The 26477-nt window shown below is 45.9% G+C and overlaps 1 protein-coding gene across 2 annotated transcripts in view; it reads left to right on the top strand.

Annotated features, from left to right (window-relative positions):
- usp9 (ubiquitin specific peptidase 9) overlaps positions 1-26477 on the top strand; it is a 442510-nt gene that overhangs the window by 295278 nt on the left and 120755 nt on the right. For both annotated transcript variants that reach the window (XM_072513863.1, XM_072513864.1), the window contains exons 29-31: positions 5524-5670; positions 16259-16466; positions 19299-19519. In XM_072513863.1, the coding sequence (XP_072369964.1) occupies positions 5524-5670; positions 16259-16466; positions 19299-19519 (576 nt within the window). The remainder of the gene's footprint in view (positions 1-5523; positions 5671-16258; positions 16467-19298; positions 19520-26477) is intronic.

Genomic DNA, 26477 nt, shown 5'->3' with positions numbered 1-26477 from the left:
CTTCGCTCATCCCATTGTAATCTTTGTTTAAGCACAAAACACTAGTATTTGATTTTACCTTCTCACCCTCCATCTGTATTTTAAATTCCACCATATTGTGATCGCTCCTTCCGAGAGGATCCCTAACTATGAGATCCTGAATCAATCCTGTCTCATTACACAGGACCAGATCTAGGACCGCTTGTTCCCTCGTAGGTTCCATTACATAATGTTCATTCTATGATACATTCTATAAACTCCTCCTCAAGGCTGCCTTGACCGCCTGGTTAAACCAATGGACATGTAGATTAAAATCCCCCATGATAACTGCTGTACCATTTCTACATCAGTTATTTCTTTGTTTATTGTCTGCCCCACCATAATGTTACTATTTGGTGGCCTAGAGACTACTCCTATCAGTGACTTTTTTGCCTTACTATCCCTGATTTCCACCCACATGGATTCAACCTTGTCCTCCATAGCACTGATGACATCCCTTACTATTGCCCGGATGTCATCCTTAAATAACAGAGGTACACCACCTCCCTTACCATCCACTCTGTCCTCCCGAATAGTTTGATACCCGTGGATATTTAACTCCCAGTCGTGACCATCCTTTAACCATGTTTCAGTAATGGCCACTAAATCATAGTCATTCACGATGATTTGCGCCATCAACTCATTTACCTTATTCCGAATACTACGGGCATTCAGGTAAAGTACACTTATGTTGGCTTTTATACCTCCGTTTTGAATCTTAACACCTTGATCAGTAACCTCTCCTAAGTTATTTTTCCTCTTAACCTTTCTCCTAATTTTCCTTGTCGTTGAACCCATATCTTCATTTAACAACCTTCCGTGTCGCTTTCCATTTATGTTTTTACTTCCCGTTTTATTCCTTTTAGTATTACTGGGCCTATTCACCGTGCTCCCCTCAGTCACTGTACCTTGTACTGTCGCCCTTTTTGATTTTTGACTATGGCCTCTCTGCCTTACACTTTCCCTCTAACTGTCTTTTGTTTCTGTCCACATTTCACTACCTTCTGACTTCCTGCATCGGTTCCCATCCTCCTGCCACATTAGTTTAAACACTCCCCAACCGCTCTCGCAAATAGCCCCCCTAGGACATCAGTTCCAGTCCTGCCCAGGTGTAACCCGTTCAGTTTGTACAGGGCCCACCTCCCCCAGAACCAGTCCCAATGCTCCAGGAATCTGAAACCCTCCCCCTGACACCATCCCTTCAGCCACGTATTCATCCTATATATCCTGTCATTTTTACTCTGACTAGCACTTGGCACCTGTAGTAATCCTGAGATCACTACCTTCGAGGTCCGATTTCTTAACTTCCTTCCTAGCTCCCTGTATTCTGCTTTTAGGACCTCATCCCTTTTTTTACCTCTGTTGTTTGTACCGATGTGTACCACAACCACTGGCTGTTCACCCTCGCCCTCCAGAATGTCCTGTATCCGCTCCGAGACATCCTTGACCCTCGCACGAGGGAGGCAACATATCATCCTGGAGTCTCGCTTGCGGCCACAGAAGCGCCTGTCTATTCCCCTTACAATTGAATCCCCTATAACTATTGCACTTTCACACTTATCACCCCTCCTCTCTGCAGCAGAACCAACGAGTTTGGCTGTTGCTGTTTTCCCCTGAGAGGCCATTCCCCTCAATAGTATCCAAAATGGTATATCTGTTCTGCAGGGGAATGGCCACAGGAGATTGCTGCATACCTGCCTCGCTGTTCCTAACTGGTTGGTTCAATTGGCTCTGTTTTATAACCTTTGCTCTCGAGTCGCCAGGTAACTTTATGATACCTCCATGAGGTTCAAGTAATGATCAATAACTCAATACACCGATTAGTAAGATTCAAATCAAAGCACATTTATTATACACCGTAATCGCTACTCATGCATAAATTCTACTTCTAAGCTACTTCTGCAACTAATAGGCCTATACTTAGCTTCGGACTGGCCCACTAGGTCAGGGGAACAAATGGCCTTTCGTTCGGGTTCTGAGTGCGGGATTCGAAGTTGGTACGGACTGGTAGCTAGGAGCACCTATCTCGTAGCGAGCGTTGACTTAAGACTTACTGGCTCTTGGCGGTAGCTGAACCGGTCACTGTCAAGGGTTGGTTCGTGTTGCTGAGTGACCCGGTCGAGAAGAGCGATTTGAACTTGGGGGCTTAACTTTATAGTCCCCGGGGGTTTCCCGCCTTTCGGGGCGGACCCTGTACCTGGTTCCAAGTGATTGGGTGGGGTTACTGGGTTATGGGGATAGGGTGGAGGTGTTGACCTTGGGTAGGATGCTCTTTCCAAGAGCTGGTGCAGACTCGATGGGCCGAATGGCCTCCTGCACTGTAAATTCTATGATAATCTATGATGATTGGACTTCGTTCCAATCGCTTGGTTCGATTTCTCCAATACTGGAGCGGTTCCCTGATCGATGGGCGGTCTTGAGGTGTCCGTTAACCTCTTTTGTGTTGGCTCCTGCTGGCGCCGAGGAGTCTGGCTTGGCTTTGTTTATCCCAAATGTTTCGATTGTTCCCGGGGATCGCTCATTAGTATGTAGATGGCTGCTACATTATTATGCAGATGGCTGCTTGTATCGATGCTGTCTGGGCTTTTGCAGAGTTTAATACATAGTAACTTGCACCTGCTAGTTTCTGCCTCTGTTGGCTGAATTTCCCTGCAGCCTTTGCTGTTCTCCATTTTACGTCGAGAGTTGGCCAACCCAGGTGGCTACAATAATATCCAAAATGGTATATCTGTTCTGCAGGGGAATGGCCACAGGGGATTCCTGCATACCTGCCTCGCTCTCTTGCTCTGTCTGGTGGTCACCCATTCCCTTCCTGCCTGCGGGGTTTGAGCCTGTGGTGTGACCACCTCTGTATACGTGCTCTCCACGATGCTCTCCGACTCATGGATGCTCCACAGTATCTCCAGCTCTGAAACTCGAGCTTCCAGGAGCTGTAACTGGAGACACTTCCTGCACACATGCTGGGACTGGAACTGTCCCCAGCCTGCCACATGGAGCAAGAGGAGCAGACCACGCCTTGGAGCTGTCCTGCCATGATTTATTCCTTTAAATTAAACTTTAGAAAGATGTTTTTGTGTCAGATTCTATGCAATCTCCTGTACACTATTTAATTAGCTTTATCCCTGAGTATTTATCTTACTTGATCTGACAACAAATTAAGTAGTTATTTAATTGAAATTTAAAAAGTTACTTAATTAAAATTTTTTAAAGTTATTTAAATCAACCCAAAATAGTTATTGAAGTGAGATTTAAAAATTACAAAATAGTAATTCAACTCAACTTAAAAATAGTAATTTAAATCTAATTAAAACTAGCAACTCCACAAATATTAAAATTTAGCCCAGTCTGCCTTTCAGCCAATCAGGTCGCAGTTTCCTGTGATGTCATTTTACCGGGTTTTTTTCAATTTTGAAATGAACAAACAGACAAGCAGCTGTCCTACCTGCAGCAGTGTCCCGCGCAGATCTGCTCCTCTCTGCTCCCGGAAGGTAAGTGAAGGCCTCGAGCCTGGCGCTGCCTTAATCCTCTCCCCTGCAGCAGTGTCCCGCGCAGGCCCGGTCCTCTCTGCTCCCGGAAGGTAAGTGAAGGCCTTGAGCCTGGCGCTGCCTTTATCCTCTCCCCTGCAGCAGTGTCCCGCGCAGGTCTGTTCCTCTCTGCTCCCGGAAGGTAAGTGAAGGCCTTGAGCCTGGCGCTGCCTTTATCCTCTCCCCTGCAGCAGTGTCCCGTGCAGGCCCGCTCCTCTCTTCTCAGCCGAAGCCTAGCGCTGCCTTTATCCTCTCCCCTGCAGCAGTGTCCTGAGCAGGGCCTCTCCTCTCTGCTCAGCCTCGAGCCTGGCGCTGCCTTTATCCTCTCCCTTGCAGCAGTGTCCTGCGCAGGGCCTCTCCTCTCTGCTCAGCCTCGAGCCTGGCGCTGCCTTTATCCTCTCCCCTGCAGCAGTGTCCTGCGCAGGTCCGCTCCTCTCTACTCAGCCTCGAGCCTGGCGCTGCCTTTATCCTCTCCCCTGCAGTAGTGTCCCGCGCCGGTCTGCTCCTCTCTGCTCCCAGAAGGTAAGTTCGGACTTACTGGGGGGAGGTCGGCAGAGAGGAGTGAAGAGGGTGGAGCATAAGGTGTCGCTGGCCGCAGATGATCTATTGCTGTACATTTCGGACACGGGCTCATCAGTGAGGAACATAATGCGGCTCCTAAGGAAATTTGGGGTGTTTTGGGGGTATAAATTGAATTTAGGGAAGTGAGTATTTTGTGGTGTTTTCTCCAGGGCCGAGAGTGGAAGGGTTGTCATTTCAAATAGCGACAAATATTTGAAGGTGCAGGCAGCTCGGACTAGGCACAACTTTGTAAGCTAAATTTCACGAAGGTCGAGTAGGATTTGGGGAGCTGTAACAGCCTTTGTCGTTGGCTGGCCGAGTGCAGGCAATAAAAATGAATATTTTGCCAACGTTCCTGTTTTTGTTAGTATCTCCCGGCCTTTTTTGTCAGCCATTCTTTTGAGGTGTGGACAGGCTGGTCTCGTCGTTTGTGTGGACAGGGAAGCTAGTGAGGATAAGGAAGGCAGTGCTCCAAAGTGGTCAGCTGTTGGGGGACTTGGCCCTTCCGAACCTGTTCCACTAGTACTGGGTGGTGAATGCGGAGAAGGTGCAGGGCTGAAGTAAGGAGAAGGAGGCTCTGTGGGTGCGGATGCATCCTTTTAAGCATTTTACCCCTTATTTATTGTTGTCTGTCCAGGTTCTTCCTACCAGATTGCATCACCTGACACTTCTCTCCGTTGAATTCCATCTGCCACCTATCTGTCCATTCCACCAACTTGTCCATTTCCTTTTTGAAGTACTGCACTGTCCTCCTCCAATTACAATGCTTCCAAGTTTTCTGTCAACCCCTGCACACCAAGGTTTAGATCATTAATATATGCCAGGGAAAGCATGGCTCCCAGTTCTGAGGCCTGTGGAACTCCACTACAAACTTCCTCCAGCCTGAAAACTATACATTGATCATAACTCTCTGCTTCCTATTTCTCAGCTAATTTTATATCCATGTTGCTCCTGTTCCTTTTATTCCATGAGTTACAAGTTTTCTCAAGTCTGTTCTGTGGCACTGTATTGAATGCCTTTTGAAAGTCCATGTCCACCACATCAACAGTATTACCCTCAGTGAGCCCGAACTTTTCTGTTACATATTCAAATCCATGCTGGATCCTTACGGTGCCGAGGACCCGGGCTCAACCCCGGCCCCGAGTCAGTATCCATGTGACGTTTGCACATTCTTCCCGTGTGCATAGGTCACACCCCCACAACCCAAAGATGTGCAGGGTAGGTGGATTGGCTACGCTAAAATTGCCCCTTAATTGGAGAAACAAATTGGTGCTTTAAATTTATATTAAAAAGGTTTGTAATTTTGTCAATACTACAGTGAGCTGTCCCAAATGCAACTCTTTGTGGCTTCTAAAACCTGAATGCAAAGCTTTTAATTAATTTTCTTTCATATGTAATTGTTTTCTCCTTTTTCTATCAGGATGAAGTGAAAAGAACAAGTGAAACCGGTGTTGAAGAAACAATTCTCGAGGGTCACCTTGGAGTCACCAAAGAGCTACTGGCATTCCAGACGCCTGAAAAGAAGTACCATATAGGCTCAGAGAAAGGCGGAGCCAATCTCATTAAGGTATTTCCTAGTTTTGGACTTCGAATGAGCTTTGTTTGTGGTATGATTGCAATGGTTTGTTTGTATGAATGTTTTGAACCCTGTTAATGTTCAATGCGAGGACGTCCCAAATCCTAGAAGGTAAAGTTTGAATGCCAGTTCTTAACAGTTTATTTTTGTAATTTGGTCAAATGTGAGGCTGGGGTCAGTTTTGTTGTAAACTATTCAAATAACACAACTTTTATTAAACTTTAAAACACACAAGAAAGACGACAATAAAGAGCACCATTTACGATTAACTACAGTAATGGTTACCCAGACAGTATACTTGAATTACCTTCATCCCCCCCCCCCCCCCCCGCCCCCAATCTAATCGATCTACTTTCCTAAACTCCATGAGTACACCTTTCCGAAAAAAAGGTGTTAGCACTTGTTAGCACTTGGTTTTAGCACTTTGAGCCAAATCCAGCAAATAATTACCACACAAGACCTGTGACTTGCTTTTGGGAAACTTTTCTTCTAATTTACAGTAGAATTCCTGGGGTCTACCATAGACATCTTGTGCTTTTGGCACAACAACGTGACTCTGAGAGGGGGAAAAACACTGTTTGCAAATTGGGCATGGCTATGATCTAGACCACTAGATGCAAGAATTCACTTTGCTTAAAAACATATCATTTTCACCCTGCTACCATTTTAATCAGCATCTCAAGTCCACGGTGCAGCTGCATGCCTATCTTTACTTTTCATTTCATTCCACGTGAGAACGCTACAAAAGAGGTCACGTGACAGGAGTGCAGAAGTTATCCTCGGGAGTACAGGCAGAACATGGGTGTTGTATGTAGCTGTTGATCAGGAATAAACTACCTTGATTGGAAGTCCTTGTTGATTTAGAGAACCCACAACTTTCTCCATGATGTCATGAGTTGGCAGTATGGCACAAGGACTTGACCGGATTGATCCACTCGTCATTGTTGAAAATATTGCGGGTGGTTGGGAAATGTTGCAGAAGCAATAGCATGTTTACTGCAGTACTGCACTCTGACGAGTCGAAAAAGTCACAGGTTTATACCCTATTAAACCTCATGGGGCCCCAAGGCCATTGAAAAATTAGAGTTTGTTTTCCAGACAGAGGAGAAAAAAGTAAACCCAGAGATAATCTTGAAACAGTTCGAGGGGGTAAAAAACACATCCTTGATAGGCAAGTGTTCAATTCAATGAACCAATGAGCAGATGAGTGAATACAACCCGGCAGGCCACCCTAGAATTATTGGCAAAGAAATGTGGATTTGGAACTATCACTGAACACCTAATCGGGGATCGGGTAGTTTGTGGAATACATAGCAATTTTAGTCCACAAGCAGCCTCTGCGAGAAAAAGACTTAATGTCAAAAGCAGCCATCAATATCTGTATGTTAAATGAACAATCGAGAAACGAAGCAGAGGTTTTAGGCATGAAACTGAAGTATTTCTAGTCCAGGTGGCAGCCTGCTTGACTACAGCAGCCAGCACCCACTGAACAAAAGATCTTGTTTTGCACATGGTAAAAGATAGAGAATCTAGTGGCGTGATATTATGGCAACAATCTCTCCCTCAAAACTAAAGAGCTGGTCATTGACTTCAGGAAGCAAAGTGTCGTACACACCCCTGTCTGCATCAACGGGGCCGTGATGGGAATGGTTTACAGCTTCAAATTCCAAGGTGTGCACATCACCAAAAATCTGTCCTGGTCCACTCGCGTCGACGCTATGACCAAGAAAGCGCAAGAGCGCCGATACTTCCTCAGGAAACTAAGGAAATTCGGCTCACATTGACTCTTGCCAACTTTTACAAGTGCCCCATAGAAAGCTTCCCATCTGGCTCCCGCTGCCTGGGGAAAGCGGGCAGCATAATTAAAGACCTGTCCCATCCAGTTTATTCACTCTTCCAACTTCTTCCATCAAGCAGGAGATACAAAAGTCTGAGAATATGCACGAACAGATTCAAAACGAGCTTCTTCCGCTGTTACCAGACTCCTAAACGACCCTCCTTTGGACTGATCAGATTAATACTACGCTCCTGTATGCTTAACCTGTTGCCGGTGTGTCTGTATTTACATTGTGTACCTTGTGTGTCCCTATTATGTACTTTCTTTTCATAGAACATAGAACAGCACAGGCCCTTCGGCCCATGATGTTGTGCCGACCATTTATCCTGATCTAAGATCAACCTACCTACACCCCTTCAATGTACGGCTGTTCATGTGCCTGTCCAAGAGTCGCTTAAATGTCCCTGATGACCCTGACTGTACACAACCTCTGCTGGCAGTGCATTCCACGCACCCACCACTCTGTGTAAAGAACCTACCTCTGACTTCTCCCCTATACCTTCCTCCAATCACCTTAAAATTATGTCCCCTCGTGACAGTAATTTCCGCCATGTACTAAATGATCTGTTTGAGCTGCACGCAGAAAAATAATTTTCATTATACCTCGGTACACGTGACAATAAACAAATCCAAATTCAAGATGCAGCAAGTGTGTGAAATGAAACCAATTTTCCAAGTGCTGCAGATCCAAACTACAGCAGCCCTCTTCTGCCATCAGCAACATTGCAACTGTTTGATCCTTCAGGGATAGGAGCGTCAATAAGGTGAATGAATTGGAGTTCAACCAAAGCCATGAAGCTACAGAGCCTCCAACAACACTATTACGATAGTGTTGGCAACATCACAGGAAAGGGGTGAGATCTTCACCACCCTCAACATAATTAGCAATGACGGGGGAAAGACAAGATTGATACAAGTGAAGGATAAAGTACTCTCCAGATAAAGGTTACGATAAATAAACTCATCTCCACCACCAGATCCCAGCACCAACATGCACCTCGTAGCTTATGGCGGGCGGACAGACTATCCACACCAAAGGTGTAGCAACCCATCACTGCATAGAAATTTCAAGTTCCATACAGTTGACCAGAATGTAAAGCCAATACTAGGGCGTTTGGGACAGCATTGCATTGGGGCTCATTCAACTTGGTCCAGAGGCGCATGTTGTACAACTCCAAGCCCCCAGAGATGACAGTGAATAGAGACCTCTTCACTGATGTCATTGGTAAACTAACAGTTGTATACCACATGAGACTAGATGACTAGGTAGCAGCAACGTTCTGTGCCCCAAGGAGAGTACCAATAGCCATGAAGCAGAAAGTAATCCATGAGCTGTATCGGATGACAGCACTAGATGTATGTAACTTTTGTAGACTAGGCCATAGATTAGGTTTCAGCAGTGGCGACTGCATTGCACAGTCAGGATATGTATTGACCCAGTGCACGTGATCAAAGCACTGTTCAGGCGACATCACCCCATGAAGACAATAGAATAGGTGATGTCATACATGCATAATGCTGGTTCTGGCATATTCAGTTAAATGAATTCTTGAAACTAACCACATTCATATCTGCAGTAGGTACATATCATTTTCTTGTATGCCCTATGTGATCCCTACTTGCAGTGAGGTTTTCCAGCAGTGCATGGAGCAACTCTGTAGGCCAACCTTGCAAGATCATTGTTGATGACATTCTTGTTTGGGTGTGCTCTGCAACATACTCATCTTTGTCTCATCCTTGACAGAATCAGGACCATCCAATTAAAGCTTAACCCTGTGAAATGCACATCAGGTTCAACCAGGTTCCATATGTGGGCTATTTACTCACAGCCGATGACGTAAAGCCCGATCTAGACAATGACTATACTACAGATGCCCATTCCCGTGGATAAGCACGCTTTACAGCTCTTTTTTTGGCAAGATAAATTATCTTTCTAAGTTTGTCCTGTGCTAGAGTGAGGCTTCTGGACCTATTCGTCAACTTTTCCACCAAGACATTGAATGGTGCTGGCAAAAGCACCTCACAGTGGTCTAACAGTTTCAAACAAGCACTCGCAGCCCCACCAGTATTACAGTAATTTGACATTCGAACACCCCTACTTAGAACAGCAGATGCCTCCCAGCACGGACTTGGTGCAGTTTGCATCCAGAATGGCAGACCTTTACTACGAGGGCCCTCACTGACACTTGAGACTCTCTATACACAGATCGCTCACTAGTCTTCACCAGTTAGAAATTCCATGACTTAATATATGGTTGTTCTGCAACTGTTGAAACAAATTAATCACTCATAATTAGCTTAAAAGCCCTTCCACACTGCTTCTGCACGGCTGCAACACATAATGCTGAAGTTGCAAAGCTACAACCTCAGCATTGTCTACAAATGTGGCAAGGAACTGTACTTGGCTGATGCCCTCTCTAGAGCCTTGTTACACCTATAGATCAGGCAGATCATGAGGAAGTCATCGACATGATGGCAGTAGAGGTGCTGTCCTCTCGTTGAATTCAGCAACTCAAACAAGCCTTCCAGTTTGACGCCACATGCAATTAGCTGCACAACGTCATTATAAGGGTCAGGCCAGAATCCGCAAGGGAGCTTCCCCATGAGTTCTGCACATTCTTTGCCATCAGAGATGAGCTGACCCTAAAGGGTGGACTAATACTGCTTGGCCAACGATGCGGCATCCCTCGCGCCCTCTAGAGTTACTACACACAACAACTGCATTGGGGCACCCTGGGTGGAAACAACCAGATACCGGCCAAGGAATCATTGACCTGGCCCTCTATGTACGCAGACATGGAAAGTGAAATCTCCCGATGAACACCATGCAGCATATACATGAGGTCCCAGACCTCCCATGGCACAGCAACTGACATCTTCAAGTGGAATGGTAAACAACATTTAAGAATAGGAGCAGGAGTCGGCCATCTGGCCCTTCGAGCCTGCTCTGCCATTCAATGAGATAATGACTGATCTTTTGTGGACTCAGCTCCACTTTCCCACCCGAACACCATAACCCTTTATTCCTTTATTCTTCAAAAAACGTATCTTTCTTTATCTTGAAAACATTTAATGAAGGAGCCTCAACTGCTTCACTGGGCAGGAAATTTCATAGATTCACAACCCTTTGGTGGAAGAAGTTCCTCCTAAACTCAGTCCTAAATATTCCCCTTATTTTGAAGCTATGCCCCCTAGTTCTGCTTTCACACGCCAGTGGAAACAACCTCCCTGCATCTATCCTATCTATTCCCTTCATTATTTTATATGTTTCTATAAGATCCCCCCCGCGTCCTTCTAAATTCCAACAAGTACAGTCCCAGTCTACTCAACCTCTCATCATAATCCAACCCCCTCAACTCTGGGATTAACCTAGTGAATCTCCTCTGCACATCCTCCAGCGCCAGTACGTTCTTTCTCCAGTAAGGAGACCAAAACTGAACACACTACTCAGGTTGGACTAACTAACACCTTATTGTTATGGGTCAGGGTTTAGAGAATCCCACAGTGTATCATGGAGTTCACCTGACCCACAACTTTTAATAGATTGTGGTATGGGGAGCACACTGCCCACTCTACAAGTGTGGTACTTCAGAAATGGAAAAGTTCCTTTTTTTAAGCAAAACAGCGTTTATTCTATGAACTCAAGTTAACCTTTCTAAAACAAACAGTGAACATCTTAGCAACCAGTAAATCAAAAACACCCCCAAAGAATGCAACACTAAGTAACCTGTATGCTGTCCTTTTACGCCCAAAAGACTTAACAAACCTTTAAACATAAGCACATCAGAGTTTACAGTCACTACTGAAAACATTTATAATTCTTCTGAATTCACCAAATGATTACGAGATAGTCCTTCATGGCAGAGAGCTCAACAATACAGCTGCTTTGGCTGACTTCAGCTGCAACACCCTGAAAAACGAAACCAAAAAGACAGACACACCCAAGCCTTTCTCAAAGTGAAACTAAAAAGCAGAACCAGAGCTCAGCTCCACCCACACTCTGACATCACTGCAGTAACATGAGCAGCTAACCATTTCTTAAAGCGACATTCTCATGACATTATACAGTTGCAACATAACCTCCCTCGTCTTAAAATCTATCCCTCTAGCAATGAAGGACAAGACTCCATTCGCCTTCTTAATCACCTGTTGCACCTGTAAACCAACTTTTTGCAACTCATGCATTAGGACACCCAGGTCTCTTTGCACAGCAGCATTTTTAAAATATTTTATTATTTAAATAATCCTTTTGCCGTTATTCTTACCAAAATGGATAACCTCACATTTGTCAACGTTGTATTCCATCTGCCAGACCCTAGCCCATTCACTTAACCTATCCAAATCCCTCTGCAGACTTCCAGTAGCCTCTGCACTTTTTGCTTTACCACTCATCTTAGTGTCGTCTGCAAACTTGGCCACATTGCACTTGGTCCCCAACTCCAAATCATCTATGTAAATTGTGAACAATTGTGGGCCCAACACTGATCCCTGAGGGTCACCACTAGCCACTGATTGTCAACCAGAGAAACACCCACTAATCCCCACTCTTTGCTCTCTATTAATTAACCAATCCTCTATCCATGCTACTACATTACCCTTAAAGCCATGCATCATTATTTTATGCAGCAACCTTTTGTGTGGCACCTTGTCAAAAGCTTTTCTGGAAATCCAGATATACCACATCCATTGGCTCCCCGTTGTCGACCGCACTGATAATGTCCTCAAAAAATTCCACTAAACTATTTAGGCACGACCTGCCCTTTATGAACCCATGCTGCATCTGTCCAATGGGACGATTTCCATACAGATGCCTCGCTATTTCTTCCTTGTTGAGATTCCAGCATCTTCTCGCCTACTGAAGTTTAACGAACTGGCCTATAATTACCCGCTTTCTGATCGTTGATTCACTAGTTCAACTGGTCTTAGTTGATCCGGGTGGTTTGAACTCTACTACCTGCCAAACATGACAAGTCCTAATCATCAAGCTTAAGACACAGTTCGCCACACCCTGCATCCCACAGAGTCATGACTGACACGCTTGCCAATTCGTCTTCCACTGACATGGCACTTGGAGCATATCATGAGCAATCCCCTATAATAATAATTGCTTATTGTCACAAGTAGGCTTCAATGAAGTTACTGTGAAAAGCCCCTAGTCGCCACATTCTGGTGTTCCGGCGCCTGTTCGTGGAGACCAGTATGGGAATTGAACCCGCGCTGCTGGCATTGTTCTGCATTACAAGCCAGCTATATCCCCAGTCCAAACAGTTTGGCGAAACGGATAGTTCGCTCAGTCTGTGAAATGTGCATGAGGTCGCACAAACTACTATGCTGCACTCAGTCTGCGAAATGTACCAGGACTGGGCCTGCCCTCAAATGCACAAGAACCACAATTCTTTCTACTAAGTCTCTGTTGCAGTCTAAATGGTGCCCTTCCGCAACGCAGATTGAGAATCAAAACACATGATCGTGATGTCCAGAGACTCTGACCTCTAACACCAGCATTCAGACCGCATTTAAAAAAAAAAAAAAATTGTTTATTACCCATCCCTGAAGGCATTTAAGAGTGAACCACATTGCTGTGGATCTGGAGTCACATGTAGACCAGACCAGGGAAGGACGACAGATTTCCTTCCCTAAAGTACATTCGTGAACCAGATGGGTTTATGACGATCAACAATGGTTTCATGGTTATTAGACTTTTAGTTCCAGATTTTTTTATTGAATTCAAACTTCATCTGCCATGACAGGATTTGAACCCAGGTCCCCAGAGCACGACTCTGGATCTCTGGATTATGAGTCCAGCGACAATACCACTACCTGCTAATGCAGAAACAAAATAACAAAGTACCACTGCCTCCCAAAGTGGCCATGACCAGTTGACAAAGGTACACCGTAGCAAGTAACAAAACTAGCACCAACAAATGACACTGCACTTCAGTCATCCAACCTATAGCACCAGCCCCCTGCACCAGTGGACATGCAGACTCCTACAGAGGCCAACACAGCGAATCCTACACCTGACAAACGCAAGATGAAACGCCCTGTGTTGCTAACAGTGAGGATACTGACCACAGACTACATCTTCAGGGTGCCTGAGCAGAACTGATTTTCGAATTTCATTATGTCTTTCCAACAGAAAAGTGGAAATTGAGAACGAGATGTAGTGGGCTATGCACTAGTTGCTACTTTTATATACTTTTTATATAATATAAATATATATAGTCAGTTTATTCAATTAAATGTATCAGAATGGTCTGCTCATAGTTTCCTATTGTATACACAGTTACATCTCGTGCCACCATGTGTTCCAACTAAACAGGGAAGACGTAGAATGAGTGGTCACAAAAGAGGTCAGGTGGCGGGAGCGCATGAGTTATCCCTGTGGGCGACAAGTGTTGTATATGGCTATTGAGCTCAGGAATAAACTACCTTTGTTGGAAGTCCTTGTTATTAGTGATTTAGGGAACCCTCAACTTTCTACACCAACTTCCTGACATAATGTCCTTTAAATGTCAAATTGATCCCTGTTATTTTGTTTCTGCTGTAGCAGGAAATATAACCATCCCATCAAAACATTTATCTTAACGTTTAGCAAGATGGTTATATTTCCTGCTAATTAACACTGCAATGAAGTTACTGTGAAAATCCCCTAGTCGCCACACCCCGTGCCTGTTCGGGTACACGGAGGGAGAATTCAGAATGTCCAATTCACCAAACGCACGTCTTTCGGGACATGTGGGAGGAAACCGGAGTACCTGGAGGAAACCCAAACAGACACTTAGAACGCACAGACTCTGCACAGACAGTGACCCAAGCCTGGAATCGAACCTGAGACCCTGGAGCTGTGAGAAGCAGTGCTAACTACTGTGCCACCTTGCCGCCCTGGTAGTGGTCATTGGTTTGGAAGGTGCTGTATAAGGAACCTTGCTGAGTTCCTGCAGTGCATTTTGTAGATGGTACACACTGCTGGTGGTAGAAAGATTGAGTGTTTCTGAAAAAGTAACAGTCAAATGGGCTGCTTTGACCTGGATGGTGTTGAGCTTCTTGAGTGATGTTGGAGCTGCACGCATCCAGGCAAGTGGAAGTATTCCGTCACACTCCTCACTTGTACGTTGTAGAAGATGGACAGGTTTTGGGGAATCAGAAGGTGAGTTAATGCACTGCGCGATTGGTATTCTTATGAAGTGTCCTCCTGTGTGCAGGACAAAATGCTTCAAAATGTCTTTCTTTCAGCAGTAAAACATTCTGTGCTGCTAAACGACAATTTGTACACTTTATATGCGCTTAATTTATTTTACTCGGGGTGGCACAGTGGTAAGCAGTGCTGCCTTCGGCACTGAGGACCTAGATTCGATCCCGGCCCCGGGTCACTGTCTGTGTGGAGTTTGCACATTCTCCCCGTGTCTGCGTGGGTTTCACCCCCCCAACCCAAAGATCTGCAGGTTAGGTGGATTGGCCACATTAAATTGCCCCTTAATTGGGAAAAAATAATTAGGTACTCTAAATTTATACAAAAAAAAGGTGAACTGAGTGAGGCAGGAGTGAAGATTGGCAACGCTACCAAGTTGCAAGTTTGGGTAATGACTAGGATAAAGGTCTTAAGCTCAGCTCAAGGTCATGAAGTTAGCAAGTTTGTGAACAGTGGTTCAGTCTCCGTTTAAAATAATAATTTATTTTACTCATTGTCTTCTTGCCAAATCCTGATCTCGTCTCAAACCAGCTCATACAATCTAATTTCTGTTTCCAATTGCTTGCTTAAAGTCTTTTATTTCTCCGTTGATCTTAATTAACAAACTCTCCATTATATCAGCCAATCTTAGTCGTTATCGCGCAACAAATTTGCCAACTTCCTGTAATTAATGCCATAAGAGTGTGCCTTTATTTGCATGTTTATATTAAATATATATATATAAATATTTACATAAATGTTTCATCTGTTAATTAATCTGTTTTTCATCTAAGAAACTATAAACCACAACTACAAATAGCAAATTAATTAAGTTATAATTATGACCACTTATAGGGGTTTTGAGCTGAGGTGCTGCTACAAAATGTTGGAGAACCGGTAAAGACACGCCAGTGTCCACTGAGCTCAAGGAGTAAAATTGTGTTGGTTTACCATTCCGTATTGCTTTCTGTTGTGTGTGGACAATTTGTGCAGTTAAAATTTGGCTCAGTGTTGGAGAATTATATAAATTTGGTCTGAGGCTCATATTTTATTTCACCTAAGAAAAATTAGATTCCAGAGGGCATTTGTCAGCCAGCACCTTAAGTGGGGAAGGGCATTCAACTAATTGAACTTTGAAGTTTATTGCAGTTTGTCACCCTATGTGCAAACTTGGTGGACTAATTGTTTGTATGGCCAAATTGTAACTTTTGTTCCTATGTTTTTAGTGCACATTGCTGATATTTTTTGGCTTTGACTATCCTAATCTCTCACTTTTTTTCTGGCACTTTAATGCATAATCTTTAAATGTTAAAGTTAAGCCTTTGCGCAAACTTAAACAATTATACAACATTTCAAAAAGTCTCGCATTCATGCTGCAACACTTAAATGAATGTGGAGGATTTTGAAAACTTGAAAAAAAAAGTTACCCTAATTATTCTACTTAACTCCCATTTAGTTGTTGTACTAATCTCTGGGAAATTCTACTGATGTTTATTGATCATGTATTGGAGGTAATGAAATTGTAAATGAATATTAATTAACTGGAAAATCTTTCTCACTTGATTCCATAGGAACTGATCGATGACTTCATCTTCCCAGCGTCTAATGTTTACCTACAGTATAAGAAGAGTGGGGAATTACCATCTGAGCAAGCCATTCCTGTCTGTAGTGCACCTGCTGCAATTAATGCTAGCTTTGAGTTGTTAGTGGCACTGGCTGTTGGATGTGTGCAAAACCTCAAACAAATAGTGGACACCATGACAGATATGTATTATGCAGGTATTTGAAAGCTGTTTTGCTGGATAATTTGGTAATTGTGTGGATGAACTGAGAGAAGTCCTCTTTGGAAGATAGTCAGATTTATTTCTTGGGGGCAACACGGTGGCGCAGTGGTTAGCATTGCTGCCTCACGGCGCCGAGATCCCAGGTTTGATCCCGGCTCAGGGTCACTGTCCGTGTGGAGTTTGCACATTCTCCCCGTGTTTGCGCGGGTTTCGTCCCCACAGCCCAAGAAAATGTGCAGGTTAGGTAGATTGGCCACGCTAAATTGCCCCTTAATTGGAAAAATGAATTGGGTACACTAAATTAAAAAAAAAAAAAAAATTATTTCTTGGTCTATTAACTATGGCTCAGCTAACCGCACTTTCTCCTCTGAGTCAGAAGGTTGTGGTCCAATACGCACTACAGAGACTTGAGCGCAAAATCCTAGGAGGTCTTGTTATTCAGATTAAACATTAAAGCCAAGGCCTGATTTGCTCCCTCAGATAAATGAAAAATATGTTGTGGCTGTATTTTGAAGAAGAGCAGGTTCCTGTGCACAGTGTCCAAGCTAATATTTATCTCAATCAGCATCATTGAAACAGATTTTCTGAGCATTTTGCTGTTTGCAAGAGCTTCCTGTGCACAACCGAGCTGGATGTTTAATCCATCTCGTTTAATGTTACAAAAATTATTCCACTTCGAAGTACCACATTGTTGGTAAAGCGCTTTGGCATGTCTTTAAGGTGTTTGAGTCTTTAATACAGAATGAAAGAACAGAATTCCAAACTGAGCACCACCACTAGAACAATCGCAACTCAAAATTGTAGCATCTCAGAGCATCCTTGGATTGGTAGTTAATATGGCTGACACAAGGTGGCACAGTGGTTAGCACTGCTGCCTCACGGCCCTGAGGATCCAGGTTCGATCCCAGCCCCAAGTCATGCCCATGTGGAGTTTGCACATTTTCCCCATGTTTGTGTGGGTCTCACCCCCACAACGCAAAGATGTGCAGGCTTGGTGGATTGGCTTCACGAAATTGCCCTTTAATTGGGAAAAAAAAAGAATTGGGTATTCTTAAAAAAAAAATTTTTAATTTAAAATATGGCAGACATAAGCATGTAAGAAACCGGTCCACAAGCCTGCCCGCCCGCCATTCAATAAGATCATAGCTGATCTGATTGTCGTCCTAACTCCTACCTGCTCCATCCTTGAATCCTTTGTCAATCAGAAATCTGTCTAACTCAACCTTGAACATATTCCATGACCCAGCCTCAACTGCTCACTGGAGAAGAGAATTCCAAACTCTCAATGACCCTCAGAAGAAATTCTACCTCATCTCCATCTTAAATGGGAGATCCCTAATTTTGAAACTCTGCCTCTTAACCTCAAATTCCCCCTTGAGAGAAAACATTTTCTGAGCATCTACCCTGCCAATTCCCCTCAGGATCGTGTTTTTCAATAAAATCATCTCGTTCTTTCAAACTTAAGTGAGTCTAGAACATAGAACATTACAACGCAGTACAGGGGCTCAACCTGCCCTCATAAGCCAACCCCTTCATCCCAGAAATCTCTGATCTGCTTCCAATGCAAGTATGTTCATCCTTAAGTCAGGTGAACAAAACAACGCAGTACCCCAGGTGTGGTCTCACCAATGCACTCTAGAGCTGGAAGAAGACTGTTTTTCCTATACTGCTTCCCCCAGTAATAAAAACCAGTATTCTGTTTGCTTCCTGATTACTTGCTGTTCCTGCATGCTAGCTTTTTGTGGTTCATGTAAAAGGATATCAAGTTCTCTCTGTGCTGCAGCATTCTGCAGTCTCTTTCCAGTTGAATAATACTGCTTTTCTATTCTTCCTGCCAAAATCGATTATCGCTCATTTTCTTACAATATACTCCCATCTGCCAAATTTTTCCCAATCGTGTAATCTGCCAATTTTTTCCCACTCATGTAACCTATTTATATTTCTTTACAGGCTCTGTGCCCCCTCACAATTTGCTTTCCTCTTATCTTTTAATTGTCAACAAATTTGGCTGCAATATACTCAATCCCTTTATTCCAGCCACTATCACAGATTGTAAATAGTTGAGGCCCCAGCACTGATCCTTGTGACACTTAACTAGTTACGTTTACATCCTGAATCTATGCTAACATAGCACCTGCAAAGCTATATGCTATGTGTAGCCTTCTATGTGGCACCTTAGTGAAATACCTTTCGAAAATCTAAATACAGTACATCTTCAGCTTCCCCTTTATCCACCCTGCTCCCTCAAAGAGCTCTAGCAAATGTTTCCCTTTCCCTTATTAAAACCATGTTAATTCTGCCTGATATTGTTTTCTAAATATCTTAGCACTGCCTCTTTAATAATGGATTCTAGCATTTTCCCAATGACAGACGAAAAACTAACTGACTTATAGTTTCCTGCTTTCTGTCCACTTTCTGGAACAGAGGTTGCATTTTCAGTTTTCCAATTTGCTGGGACACACAGAAAATCTGAGAATTTTGGAAGATTAAAGCCTTTGTTCTCAGATTGTTCAAAAGCAAAGACCCAGTCGTATAAATTGTGTACAATATATCGGCAGTAGAAACCTGAACATTAGCTATCATCTCGAATATCCCATGTGAAAGTGATCACTCCATAGGGCACATTAGACCAATACTTATTTTTCAGCTTTGGTGATAGTAGTTTGATCTGTTTCAACGTTATTAATTGAAGTGAGAAGTCGATACTGTAAACTACTTCTAAAAGTGTTCCTTAAAATAGTCAAACTGTGTGGTAATTCAGTATAGGATTTAGAAATGTCTATGAAATTTTAATTGCTGATTTGGATAATTTATAATTTTTACTTAGGTTGTGAAGCACTGACTGAGTGGGAATACTTGCCACCAGTAGGACCGCGTCCATCAAAAGGATTTGTAGGATTAAAGAATGCTGGGGCTACGTGTTACATGAATTCTGTTATTCAGCAGCTGTACATGATACCAGCTATTAGAAATGGTATCCTTACAATTGAAGGCACTGGTAGTGATGTTGATGATGATACATCTGGTGATGAGAAACAGGATAATGAGGTGAACACAAGTTATTTGTCTTTAAAATTAAGCGTTTCATGCTTTGTGTCTGTGTGAAAGCCTAAATCATGAGCTCAGTTGGATCCCTTTTTTATACCGAAGCTGTTGGTAAATGCCACGGTCAACAGTAATGTACAAAAAGTATTTTTTATTTATTTTGTTAATGTATTGAAATCTGCTCAATGGGGCGGCGCAGTGGTTAGCACTGCTGCCTCACAGCGTTGAGGTCCCAGGTTCGATCCTGGCTCTGTGTCATTGTCCGTGTGGAGTTTGCACATTCGCCCCGTGTTTGCATGGGTTTCGCCCCCACAACCCAAAGATGTGCAGTGTAGGTGAATTGGCCACGGTAAAAATTGCCCCTTGATTGCAAAAGAAAATGAATTGGTTACTCTAAATTATTTTTTTTAAAGAAATCTGCTTAATGTACAAGCTTTGAATTTTGAATTTAGATTAAAACTTTGAAACCAATGCGGCACGGTAGCACAATGGTTAGCACTGTTCCTTCACAGCGCCAGGGTCCCAGGTTCGATTCCTTCTTGGCCCATTGTCTGTGCGGAGTTTGCGCGTTCTCCCTGTGTCTGCATAGGTTTCCTCCGGGTGCTCCGGTTTCCTCCCACAAGTCCCGAAATACGTGCTTGTCAGGTGAATTGGACATTCTGAATTCTCCCTCTGTGTACCTGAACAGGCGCCGGAAGGTGGCGACTAGGGGATTTTCACAGTAATATCATTGCAGTGTTAATGTAAGCCTACTTGTGACAATAATGAGGATCATTAAAAATTATTATTTTTCAGAAATACTGGAGAAAGTGGACGATAATATATACATTTAATATTTGTGCTGCAAAGTAACAACTTGCAGTCCTTGCACAATCCTTCCTAATTAAGCATACATGGTTCACTGACCCAATTTTTATTGGGCTAAGTTCTGTGTTCAAAGTAATGGTAAGTGCCAAAGTAATGGCACTTTGTGTTTCCGCATAAATGGTCCTGAGGGACAGGATGTGCAGCTAACTGCAAATATCCAAAAGCTGCTGTATGAGTTTTACAGTCTACCACTGACTTCGCAAAAACAGTATCTATCCAGTGACATGCATTGAATATCGTAAAGTGCCTGCATTTGTGTGGTGGGCTAAACAGACCAAGCCTGATGCTTAGAATTAGTAATTATAGGTGTTAGCACTCTTTAACAATGTAATGAGTGGGAGGAGGAGCTTGGGGGTGAGATGGAGGATGGCTTATGTCATGATATTTAGGTAAACATCATAGCACAAACATACATATATACTGACGTTTACCACTGTAAATAAATGTTAGTAATAAAACTGAGTTGAACCATTCACAACCGTGTTGGTTCGTCTGTGTAGCAGAGTACCCAACACATCACAGTACCAGGAGTAACTGTGGGACCGACCTACTAATCCTCCGGAATCTGCCATCCTGCGCCATGGACACCGTCAGCACACCGCAGCCGCCACAAGTCGCTGGAAACCTCAGCATTAATTGGAAGCTGTTCAAACAGCGCTTCCAGCTCTTCCTGGAAGCCAACGAAAAGGAGAGCGCTTCGGACACCAGAAAGATCGCCATCCTCCTCTCCACGGCAGGTCAACACCCCATCCATGTCTACAACTCCCTGGTGTTTGCGGAAGGTGAGGACAAGACCAAGTACAAGACGGTTCTTCTCAAACTCGACCAACACTTCAACGTCGAGGTCAACAAGAGTTGCGAGAGGTATCTCTTCCAGCAGCGCCTGCAGGGTAAGGATGAGCCCCTTCAATCCTTCCTTACTCATCTCCGTATCCTCGCACAGTCCTGCGGTTACGACACCACCTCCGATTCCATGATTCGGGACCAGATCGTTTTTGGGGTCAGCTCGGGCACCCTACGCCAGCAGCTCTTAAAAATAAAAGGCCTCACCCTAGCCTCCGCAATCGAAGCCTGTGTCCCGCATGAAAACGCGACTAGCCGCTAGTCACAATTTCAGGCGGCCGAATCGGCGCGGCAGGGGTCCTACGCGGCCGGATCGGCGAGGCAGGCGTCCTACGAGGCCGAACGGGTCCAAGCGATCGAGTTCCTCGCGGCCCGGACGAGGGCAGCCATTTCACGCGCTTTTCAAGGCCTCCCGCGTTTGTGCGCGCCAAAAACGACGTCGACACAGAGGGACATGATGCGCAGGCGCGCTCGACACAAGACCGAACTGCGCATGCGCGGTGGCGCAACGAGCGCCATGATGTCACGACGTGCGGCAACTGCGGAGCCGCACATTTAAAGCGGCAATGTCCCGCAAGAAACCGACAATGCTTCCGCTGTGGCAAGATGGGCCACTACGCTGCCTGCTGTCGAGCAGCTCAACCTGCCAATGTTCCCCAATTCCGATAACCTCTCAGGGACGTGCGGTCCATTCAGCCTCCTTACTACGAGTCGTGCCCAGACGATATCCAGACCAGTGACACAGACGACCGGGATGCCTTCCACGTTGCGATCATTGATGGGAACCGGATGTCGCCAGCCAGGACCCACCAGCCGTTGCAAGTGAACACTGTCAATCCGGGTGATGAATGGTGTGCCACTCTAACGGTCAACCGATCATCGATAACATTACATCTGGACACTGGCGCCTCCGCCAACCTCATAGCATGGTCAGCCTTCTGTGCCATGAAGATCAGACCACCAATTCGGCCATCCCGTTGCAAGATGGTCGACTACAATGGGAACGTTATCCCGGCTATGGAATCCTGCCAGCTCCAGGTGACACACAACACACACACGGCCACACTCTCATTCGAGATAGTCGGATCATCAAAGGACTCCCTGCTAGGCGCACAGGCATGCAAGATTCTTCACCTCGTGCAAAGAGTCCACGCTCTGTCTCCAGAAGGCACATCTGACTTTCCGGATGCAGAATTCAGGGCACAGCTCCAATCGCTCCACGCCCACAACCAGGAGCCATTCGAGGACATGGGAACACTGCCCTACACCTACAGAATTCGGCTCAAACCGACACCACCCCGGTCATTCATGCACCTCGCAGGGTCCCAGCGCCACTCAAAGACCGCCTCAAGCAGCAGCTGCAGGATCTCTAGGACCAAGGGGTGCTATCCAGGGTCACGGAGCCCACGCCATGGGTCAGCTCCATGGTGTGTGTTAAGAAGCCTTCCGGCAAGCTCCGGATCTGCATTGATCCAAAAGACCTCAACAACAACATAATGAGGGAACACTACCCCATACCCAAACGGGAAGAGATCACAAGCGAAATGGCCCAGGCTAAAATCTTCACGAAACTGGATGCCTCGAAGGGTCTTTGGCAGATCCAACTGGATCAGTCCAGCCGAAAGCTGTGCACCTTCAACACCCCTTTCGGCAGGTTCTGCTATAACAGAATGCCATTTGGCATCATCTCGACATCCAAGGTCTTTCACAGGATCATGGAGCAGATGATGGAGGGCATCGAAGGGGTGCGCGTCTACGTGGACGACATCATCATCTGTACCACCACACCACAGGAGCACATCAATAGTCTCCAGCGCGTCTTTGCGTGCATATTGGAAAACGGCCTGCGCCTCAAGCGAGCCAAGTGTTTGTTCGGCCAAACCGAGCTGAAGTTCCTGGGGGACCACATTTCCCGGTCAGGGGTCCGTCCGGATGCAGACAAGGTGAGCGCCATTACAGCCATGCCGCAGCCGGCAGACAAGAAAGCAGTGCTACGCTTCCTAAGCATGGTCAACTTCCTGGGGATGTTCATTCCCAACCTTGCCTCCCACGCGACGGCTCTGCGCCACCTTGTTTTCATAGAATTTACAGTGCAGAAGGAGGCCATTCGGCCCATCGAGTATGCACCGGCTCTTGAAAAGAGCACCCTACCCAAGGTCAACACCCCCCCCCCAATATCCCCATAACCCAGTAACCCCAGCCAACACTAAGAGCAATTTTGGACACTAAGGGCAATTTATCATGGCCAATCCACCTAACCTGCACATCTTTGGACTGTGGGAGGAAACCGGAGCACCCGGAGGAAACCCACGCACACACGGGGAGGATGTGCAGACTCCGCACAGACAGTGACCCAAGCCGCAATCGAACCTGGGACCCTGGAGCTGTGAAGCAATCGTGCTATCCACAATGCTACCGTGCTGCCTGTCAAGAAGTCCACGGAGTTCCAGTGGCTGCCCACACACCAGAAGGAATGGGAGGAGCTCCAAATTAAGCTCACCACAGTCCCGGTATTGCCGTTTTTCGACTCATCTCGTGACACTAAAATTTCGACTGGTGCCAGCCAGTTCCGCATTGGGGCGGTACTACAGCGGGATGACACTGCGTCATGGGCCCCGGTCGCCTATGCCTCGCGGGCCATGACCCCCACAGAACAGCGCTATGCGCAGATCGAAAAGGAGTGCCTGGGTTTGCTGACCGGAATAGACAAGTTCCATGACTACGTGTATGGTCTCCCCCAGTTTACCATTGAGACTGACCATCGCCCCCTGGTCAGCATCATACATAAGGACCTGAACGAGATGACCTGTCGCCTCCAGCGCATCCTACTTAAACTCAGGAGGTATTGCTTCCAACTGGTCTACACCCCGGGAAAGGACCTTATAGAACACAGAGCATAGAAAAATACAGCACAGAACAGGCCCTTCGGCCCACGATGTTGTGCCGAACCTTTGTCCTAGATTAATCATAGGTTATCATAGAATTTACAGTGCAGAAGGAGGCCACCCGGCCCATCGAGTCTGCACCGGCTCTTGGAAAGAGCACCCTACCCAAGGTCAACACCTCCACCCTATCCCCACAACCCAGCAACCCCACCCAACACTAAGGGCAATTTTGGACACTAAGGGAAATTTATCATGGCCAATCCACCTAACCTGCACATCTTTGGACTGTGGGAGGAAACCGGAGCATGCGGAGGAAACCCACGCACACACTGGGAGGATGTGCATACTCCGCACAGACAGTGATCCAAGCTGGAATCGAACCTGGGACCCTGGAGCTGTGAAGCAATTGTGCTATCCACAATGCTACCGTGCTGTCCTTAAGAACAAATTAATTTACACTATATCATTCTACGGTAATCCATGTACCTATCCAATAGCTGCTTGAAGGTCTCTAATGTTTCCGACTCAACTACTTCCACAGGCAGTGCATTCCATGCCCCCACTACTCTGGGTAAAGAACCTACCTCTGACATCCCCCCTATATCTTCCACCATTCACCTTAAATTTCTGTCCCCTTGTGGATTATCATTGCGGATCCCCTATCCAGAGCAGTGAGCGCACTGCCCGATTCGGAGGGGTTCGTCTGTCAGGTCGAAGCGCAGGTGGCCTTCACATCGGCAAATCTGCCAGCAGACGACTCCAGTCTGGCCCGTATTCGCCGGGAAACTGCAGCTGACATCCTTCTACAACGGGTGATGCGCCACATGACGGGTGGGTGGCTCAAAGGACAGTGCCCACAGTTCTACAATGTCTGAGACGACTTCGCCGTCATTGATGGTGCCCTTCTAAAGCTGGACCGGATTGTGATTCCGCACAGCATGCACAAGCTGGTCCTCGACCAACTACACGAAGGCCATCTGGGGGTCGAGAAGTGCAGACGGAGGGCCCGAGAGGTGGTATACTGGCCGGGCATCAGTGATGACATTGCCAATATGGTGCTCAACTGCCCCACCTGCCAAAGGTTTCAACCGGCGCAACCTCCTGAGACGCTTCAGCCCCATGAGCTGGTGACGTCCCCCTGGGCGAAGGTGGGTGTGGACCTTTTTCACGCGCTTGGCAGGAACTATGTAATCGTCATTGATTACTTTTCCAACTATCCAGAGGTCAAACGCCTGCACGATTTGACATCGTCCGCTGTCATAAGGGTCTGCAAAGACACCTTCGCTCGCCACGGCATTCCGATTACTGTCATGTCGGACAATGGGCCCTGTTTTGCCAGCCAGGAATGGTCGTTCTTTGCTGCTTCGTATGGCTTCACACACGTGACGTCCAGCCCTCTGCATCCCCAGTCCAATGGAGAGGCGGAGAAGGGCGTTCACATCGTCGAGCGGCTCCTCTGCAAGGCTGCTGCTGCCGGATCGGATTTCTGCCTAGCCCTGCTGGCCTATCGCTCGGCCCCACTAGCCGCTGGCCTATCGCTCGGCCCCTCTAGCCACTGGCCTCTCACCAGCCCAGCTGTTGATGGGTCGCGCCCTCAGGACCACTGTGCCATCCATTCTGGTACCCACAACCAACCATGCTCCGGTACTACACAGAATGCAACAGCAGCGCGTTCGCCAGAAGATGGCATATGACACACGGGCAACTTATCTTCCAGCCCTGGTGCCTGGAGACGACGTCCGCATCCACCTACCAGAAGGTGGCTGGTCAGCACCTGCCGAAGTTCTCCGACACGTGGCTCCCCGCTCGTTCTTGGTTCGCATGTCTGATGGCTCCATTCGTAGGCGCAATCGCCGGGCTCTTCGCCTACTTCCACGCTCGCTACGGGAACTTACACCGACACCGCGCCCGCCTGTTGTCCCTGATATCGACTTTGTGGAGCTTCCTGCCCCTTCCGTCGTCGCCCGTGGCCAGGCCCATTCCTCAGCCGGAGGATCCAGACCCACCCTTGAGGCGGTCAACCTGAATTCGTCGCCAACCTACTAGACTGGACTTATGAGCCTGTTTGTACATTGAACTCGTAATACCACTGTGTTAATATGTTTCTGTTCTTCCTTGTCGTTACAGGAGTTCGTTTTTGTCGTTCAACATTTCCCCGTCCTTTGTTTATGGTACAATCTCGTTGTTATTTCGCACCCGCCATCGCCCCTTGTATATAGTTTAGCCCCATGTACATGCTGTAGAAATTGCGCGCACACACACATATTCAGCTGCACTCAGTACACGTCTCTATTTATAACCACATAAGCACATGTTCTTGTACAAAAGGGGGGGATGTCATGATATTTAGGTAAATATCATAGCAC

Source organism: Scyliorhinus torazame, chromosome 8, assembly GCF_047496885.1.
Source record: "Scyliorhinus torazame isolate Kashiwa2021f chromosome 8, sScyTor2.1, whole genome shotgun sequence".
NCBI lineage: Eukaryota > Metazoa > Chordata > Chondrichthyes > Carcharhiniformes > Scyliorhinidae > Scyliorhinus > Scyliorhinus torazame.
Note: the sequence above shows the minus strand (reverse complement) of the source record. Positions and strands in the feature narration are given on the sequence as shown.